Source organism: Chiloscyllium plagiosum, chromosome 9 (assembly GCF_004010195.1).
Source record: "Chiloscyllium plagiosum isolate BGI_BamShark_2017 chromosome 9, ASM401019v2, whole genome shotgun sequence".
In the NCBI taxonomy this organism is placed as follows: Eukaryota; Metazoa; Chordata; class Chondrichthyes; order Orectolobiformes; family Hemiscylliidae; genus Chiloscyllium; species Chiloscyllium plagiosum.
This window is the reverse complement of record NC_057718.1, coordinates 27,117,733-27,125,570: the sequence shown is the minus strand read 5'-3', so window position 1 is coordinate 27,125,570 and position 7,838 is coordinate 27,117,733. Positions and strand designations below refer to the sequence as shown.

The window sequence follows — 7,838 nt, the reverse complement described above, 5'->3', positions numbered from 1 at the left end:
TTCCAACTATCCACTCCACCCTCTCCTCCCTGACCTATCACCTTCATCTCCTCCCCCACTCACCCATTGTTCTCTATGCTACTCTCTCCCCACTCCCACCCTCCCCTAGCTTATCTCTCCACGCTTCAGGCTCACTGCCTTTATTCCTGATGAAGGGCTTTTGCCCGAAACGTCGTTTTTGCTGAAGCTCCTCGGATGCTGCCTGAATTGCTGTGCTCTTCCAGCACCATTGATCCATATATCAGAAGGGGCCTAATCATGTCCAACAGAAATATCATAGAATAGAATCCCTACAGTGTGTAAACAGGCCATTTGGCCCAATGAGCCCACACTGACCCTCTGAAGAGTCACCAACCCAGACCCATTCCCCCTATCCTATTACTCTACATTTACCCCGACTAATGCACCTAACCAACACATCCAGGAACACTATGGGCAATTTAGCATGGTCAGCTCGCCTAACCTTATTTATAAATTTCCTTCTAAGAAGGGGGTCAGGAGAAGGTGTTCCTCTGGATCCAGAACTGAAATCCTTTATCTTTTTGTTGTGGATTCTCCTGTACTCCATCTGACTGTTAACCCTACAAAGATGTTACATGATCTATTAATGGTAGCCTTTGGGTATGTGATTGCCCTGCTGCGTTTTGCTGAATTTCACTTTCTCCAGTTGAATACTACTATCAGATATGGGGCTGAAATGTGCCAATAGATTCTTAATGGATTAATTGGATTAATTGCAATGTCCCCATTTCCCAGGTTAAATGGATCATATGAAGCACTCTCTGGAGGATCCACCACTGAAGGGTTTGAAGATTTTACAGGAGGTATTTCCGAGTGGTATGAATTAGACAAAGCACCAAGCAACCTCTTTAAAATCATTCAAAAGGCACTAAGATGCGGCTCACTCCTCGGCTGTTCAATTAATGTGAGTCTCTAATTAATCCAAAATATCATTAGAACTCCGCAGTCCTAGGTACGATGAAGACTCAAAGAGCAATTGTGATTGGAAGTCCGATAGGGGACTGTAAGGGTTTTTCTCCAGGACGGTATGCTGCCTCCCTGGAACAGCCAGTGCTAATGGGTGATATTTCTACCAATAACGTAAGGAGAAAAACGGAAATGATCCTACAATCAGTGTTTAAGAAGCTACGTAGAAAATGAGCAGGCAGGACCTCAAATGTAACAACCTGATTAACTCCCAGCACTACATGCAAGTGTGTAAAGAATTAAGAAAGACAGCATATGAATGCATGGCCGGATAGAGAGATAGTGCTGAACGGAGGGCTTTAATTTCTTGAGATCTCAGTATCAGTTCTTACGGAGGGTTGGAACATGTACAGGCACGATCAGTTGCACTTAAATAAAACCAGGACCAACTTTCCCTATAAGCTCCATGCATGCAGATTAGTGTGGCAATACATGGCTTCTGCTTCCAGGAGCTGCTCCTGCGCATGAACCTTGGAGATCTGTGCAGTGAAAACAAATTAGAGGGAACGTTGACAAGACCAATTTGATTGGCTATGGAAAAGGGCAAAGAACAATTCCAAGTAAGAATAATTGACTGGAGGATAGCCAGCTTCAATGTGTTAAGAATGGATCTAGCATAGATAAAATGGAATCCAAGATTAGCAGGCAAAATTTAAATTGCCTTTAGAAAAGACATAATTCAAATGCTACCAAGGTATATTCCTCTGAAGGGGAAAGACAGGGCAAACAAAAACAAAGCTCCCTGAATGAAAAAAGGGAGAAATGTTAAGATGGAGCAGAAAACGTCTGCTCACAACAGATATCAAGTGGGAATTACATTTGAGAACTAAGCTGAATATGAAAGCTTCTGAGGAGAATTGAACAAGAAAATAAGAGAAACAAAGAAAAAAGACTGCAACTAACATAAAAGGGAATCCAAAAACCATTTATGGACATATTAACAATAAAAGGGTAGTAAGAACAGAAGAGGCCAATTAGGGACAAAAAATGAGATCTATGCATGAAGGGAAGGCATATTGCTGAGGTTTCGAATTATTATTTGGCAGCAGCATCTCTCTTGTCGAAGCTTGCTGGATATTTAAATCACGGAACATAGCATCTACTTCGGAGAAAAAGGGGGTTTTGTTGTATTTTGCCTGACTACCCTGCACTGCAGGGAACCTGTTAGCTTTCAGGTAATTCTGAATTTCTGAAGCAGCCGTGATTGGAAGTTCATTTCAGAAATGTAGCAGGTAAACTAAGATAATACTTGAACTTTGTCCGATGTATTCTTGACTTAATCTGTGAGGCAAAATTTCCTGAATGTTCTTCAGCATAGAACATCAAATATATAAAAATAAACAGAATAACACATAACAGAGCCAGAGTCTAATTCTGTTGAATATGTTAAATGGGTGGGTGTGTGATGGGATATGCTCGGTTACCTGTGCAATCCTCCCAAACAGTTTGCCTCTACGTGCTGCATCTAAATGTTCCTTTACATCTAAGGACACTCAGAAACTTCTGCCTCAATGTGCACTTAGCTGCTGATCCCAAAAACTATCCACTTCCACAGATATTGATTAAATTCAATTAAATATTCTGATTATCATTTCCATTGGAGAGCTTCCAATTTTTTACTTTGTTTCAGTGACAATTTATTTTCTTTTATGGGCATGAGTGAACATCCTTCACAGCTCAGCATTACATGTGAATGTATGGTCCGACACTCTGTGGGTCTAATAGGAATTGTAGGATAGGGTAAACTTCACTTCTGGTAAGCCAATCACATTCCCCTAAATCTGTTTCCATTTAGTGAAAACCAGTATTCTGATAAAGTGAATGCAATTTGCTCAGGGATAAGGATTCAGCCTGGTGACTAGGCTATAAATGCATGATTCAAGAACAAAGTACACATTTAGACCAGAAATAAAAACAAAATATTGCAGAAGCTCAGCAGGTCTGGCAGCATCGGAGGAAAGAGAAAAAGAGTTATCATTTTGAGTCTCGGATGACTTCTTCAGAATATTGTTGAAGGAGATTCATTGAACCTAAAATGTTAACTGTTTCTCTCTCCACAGATGTTGCCAGACCTGCTGAGCTTCTCCAGCACCTTCTGTGTTTTATTTCAGAATGCCAACATCCACAATATTTCACCTTTTTATTATGTTTTAGGCTGCTATAATTCAGTTAAAACAGATAAAGATTTTAATTTCTTTTTTGCAATATTTTTGCCTTTGATTCTGAGACTTGGTGGTATTTATACCATTTAAGCCTTAGTAACAATCTCCAAGTTAACTGAACTGCATGCTGCTTTGGATCCCTGTGCCGTTGCTGTCTTATTGCACTCCTGTTCTCTCCTTTCTAATTATTTTCTAGGATTCCAAGACTGAAGATTTCCTTGCCTACTGCACTGTTCCTTCCATTCTATAATCTACAAACCTTTGAAGCTCTGCTTTAGCATCAGATACTAACTTTATGATTTACTTCACCTTCTCCTACACCTCTTCATTTGGTAATGTAGTAGAGTATGAATCTTAGTTTTTACAGATTCTCAAATGCATAATTCTATATTTGATAAAGTTTTATGTTCCATTTAAAAATATTAAATAACATAGAAGTTATGTATTGTAGTGACTAAAGCTATTTTTATCAATGATAATCTGACTTTTGACTATTTAACACTGATACTCTTGTTCATTAGATCACCAGTGCAGCAGAGACTGAAGCAATTACTTCCCAACAGTTGGTCAAGGGCCATGCTTATTCTGTTACCGGAGCAGAAACAGTAAGTGTCAAATAGTCAGTTTTTAATTTCTCCAAAATATGTCATATTATCTAAAAGGGTGATGTTGTTTCTCTGTGGCATCTGCCAAATGCAACATATAATGAATTCTCCAACTTTTTTTCTTTCTCTCTTTATTCTTGCTGTACAGCTGGTTGTACACGTGCATTAAGCGTTTGATACCCGGCCCATTGCCTGACATAGTCATTCATGCCTGTGCCTTTAAATCTCAAATGTCTGGTATTTGATCTCCATTTGCCACAGGACCTGTTCGGCTGCTAATCTGCTCAAACATTCATTCACCTTTCAATCACTGTCCCTAGCAGAACCCTTATTTTCTTCCACCTTGGTCAGTTTACCAATTCTCAGTTACAAATGGCATAGACTTGAACATTGTGGAACACAGTTGGTTTAGCCTTTTATTGCCACATCGGGCTGAACCATTCAGCAAGTTCATCCTGAAATGCAAGATAAACCCAGCTTACTTCCTCTCCACCAACTTGATAAACTCTTTTTTTTGGCTGATAACTATACGCTGATCTCCAAAAGCAACTGTTCATTTGCCACTCTGTCACTCTTTTCACCTTATGCACAAAGCTTTGCCCAGGTGTTCCCGAACCCCAGCCTGAATCTACATCCTGTTTGAGACCACAGACCAAGATTCAATCCCAATGATTAATATACTCAATGAATTTAACATTTTCTATAGGGATCTGGACAATAATCTAATAAAATCAAACTTTCTAACAGCAAACTCTGATGTAGAGAGGTGCTCATGGTGACTACTGCAGCAGGCTAATTGCAGTTGAGATTTGTTATAATAACTTCACAACAAAGAAACTTAAAACTCAATGAGTTAATCAGGAGTAGGATGCTTTTCGTCATTTATATAAATGATTTGGATGTGAACATAGGAGGGTATAGTTAGTAAGTTTGCGGATGACACCAAAATTGGAGGTGTGGTGGACAGCAAAGAAGGTTACCTCAGAGTATAACGGGCTCTTGATCAGATGGGCAATGGGCTGAGGAGTGGCAGATGGAGTTTAATTTAGATAAAGGTGAGGTGCTGCATTTTGGGAAAGCAAATCTTAGCAGGACTTATACACTTAATGGTAAGGTCCTAGGGAGTGTTGCTGAACAAAGAGACCTTGGAGTGCAGGTTCATAGTTCCTTGAAAGTACAGTCGCAGGTAGATAGGATAGTGAAGAAGGTATAGATATAGAACATTATACAGTAGTACAGGCCTTTCGGCTCTCGATGTTGCGCCGACCTGTCATACCAATCTGAAGCCCATCTAACCTACACTATTCCATGTACATCCATATGCTTGTCCAATGACGACGGAAATGTACTTAAAGTTGACGAATCTACTACCATTGCAGGCAAAGCATTCAATACCCTTACTACTCTTTGAGCAAAGGAACTACCTCTGACATCTGTCCTATATCTATTACTCCTCAATGTATGCCCCTTCTTGCTCGCCGTCACCATACTTGGAAAAAGGCTCTCCCTGTCCACTCTGTCTAACCCTCTGATTATCTTATATGTCTCTATTAAATCACCTCTCAGATGGTCTCTCTGCTCATCTACATTACCAAGAATCTTACCATTAGCCCAGTACTTTGCATTCTGGTTACTCCGACCAAAGTGAATCACCTCACACTTGTCCGCATTAAACTCCATTTGCCACCTCTTAGCCCAGCTCTGCAGCTTATCTATGTCTCTCTGTAACCTACAACATCCTTCGTCACTATCTACAACTCCACTGACCTTAGTTTCATCTGCAAATTTACCAACCCACCCTTCTACGCCCTCTTCCAGGTCATTTATAAAAATGATGAACAGCAGTGGACCCAACACCGACCCTTGCGGTACACCACTAGTAACTGGACTCCAGGATGAACATTTCCCATCAATCAGCACCTTCTGTCTTCTTTCAGCAAGCCAATTACTGATCCAAACTGCTATATCTCCCACAATCCCATTCCTCCGCATTTTGTACAATAGCCTACTGTGGGGAACCTTATCGAACGCCTTGTTTGGTATGCTTTCCTTTATTGGTGAGAGCATTGAGTAAAGGAGTTGGGAAGTCATGTTGCGGCTATACAGGACATTGGTTAGGCCAATTTGGAATATTACGTGCAATTCTGGTCTCCTTCCAATTGGAGGGATGTTGTGAAACTTCAAAGAGTTGGAAATAGGTTTACAAGGATGTTGCCAGGGTTGGAGGATTTGAGCTACAAGGATAGGCTAAATAGGCTGGGGCTGTTTTTCCCTGGAGCGTCAAAGGCTGAGTGGTGACCTTATAGAGGTTTACAAAATCATGAGGGGCATTGATAGGATAAATAAACAAGGTATTTTCCCTGGGGTGGGGGAGTCCAGAACTAGAGGGCATAGATTTGGGGTAAGAGGGGAAAGATATAAAAGGGACCTAAGGGGCAACCTTTTCACACAGAGGATGGTACGTGTATGGAAAGTGCTGCCAGAGGAAGTGGTGGAGGCTGGTACAATTACAGCATTTAAAAGGCATCTGGATGGGTATATGAACAGGAAGGGTTTAGAGGGATGCGGGCCAGGTGGTGGCAAATGGGACTGGATTAGGTTAGGGTATCTGGTTGGCATGGACGAGTTGAATTGAAAAGTCAGTTTTTTTGCTGTACATCTCTACGACTCTATGACTCTGGTCGGTAGATGTATCTGAGACAATATTATGTGGGGACTATGTTGGATACTAGTGCAATCTTTCTTAAATCCAAAAACATTACTCAATTTTGCCAGCTGCCCAAGATTTTCCTCACCCTCAAGGTAAATCCACTTGGCATTCCTGAGAAGGTCAATGCCTTCATGGTGCCAGTAGGGCAGGTATGCACTTCCGGAAATTAACTGAACTCTGCTTGTAAATTGTTTATACTAATCTGTTTGTTCCTGCACTATCCACATGTCTTGAGCTTTCTGTCAATATGTAGAAAAGAACCATTGACCTATTGATGAATGCAAGTTGTTTGTTTCCTGTTAATAGAATAACATTTTACTCTTAACTCAAAATTAAGTGGATCGAAATTAAAATATTCTGCAGTAGCATAAAAATTGCTTTTGTCCATGTTTGTATTATATGGCGATATGGATATGCTTAATCAAAAAATGTCGTAAAACTAATTCAGAATCCTGAAAGATAAATGCTTCATTCAAAAACCTGAAGTAACTGCTTTTCATTTTTTTCCTGGTGTACTTCAGATCCAGCTCTGAATATTAATACCAGAGGCCATAAGTGAAATAAAAACATTATGGGACTGTCCTTGTATTTTAACCCTTACAGGTGAATTATCAAGGTGATGAAGAGCAACTGATCCGGATCAGGAACCCTTGGGGTCAAACGGAATGGACTGGAAGCTGGGGTGATGAGTAGGTTCCTTTCGTTATATAGACTCACATTTCTCAATTACTCTCTTGTTGAAATTGTCACAATAAATTTGTCCTTCAGAATTCTACACATATTTAGGCTATGGTACAAAGTCTAACTTGACACTCACAAATGGTCTGTTGACATGGAAGTGTCAACCCTTGTACCATTGCCTAAATACACGTAACATAAACTTTAAAAATCACTCCCTCCCCAGTGACAGGTGCATTGTAGCAACTCTCCAAAGCTCCTTTAACAGCATCTTCTGAGCCTACAGCCTCTGCCACTTAGAAGAACAAGAGCTGACGCACATGGGAGTATGATCGCCTGTACACTCTCCTTCATATCTTTCACCAACGTGATTTCGAACTATGTCGCTATTCCTTCACCAATGTTGGACCAAAATAGAGTCAGAGAGTCATAGAGATGTACAGCATGGAAACAGACCCTTCGGTCCAACCTGTCCATGCCAACCAGATATCCCAACCCAATCTAGTCCCACCTGTCAGCACCTGGCCCATATCCCTATAAACCCTTCCTATTCATATACCCATCCAAATGCCTCTTAAATGTTGCAATTGTACCAGCCTCCACCACATCCTCTGGCAGCTCATTCCATACACGTACCACCCTCTGCGTGAAAAGGTTGCCCCTTAGGTCTCTTTTATGTCTTTCCCCTCTCACCCT

General features: G+C 40.8%; 1 protein-coding gene across 1 annotated transcript in view; it reads left to right on the top strand.

Moving 5' to 3' along the window:
* The window catches only part of LOC122552714 (calpain-2 catalytic subunit-like), a 49,367-nt gene that overhangs the window by 37,076 nt on the left and 4,453 nt on the right, over positions 1-7,838 (top strand). The window contains exons 5-7 of the mRNA XM_043695613.1: positions 757-925; positions 3,671-3,754; positions 7,068-7,153. Coding sequence (XP_043551548.1) covers positions 757-925; positions 3,671-3,754; positions 7,068-7,153 — 339 coding nt within the window. The remainder of the gene's footprint in view (positions 1-756; positions 926-3,670; positions 3,755-7,067; positions 7,154-7,838) is intronic.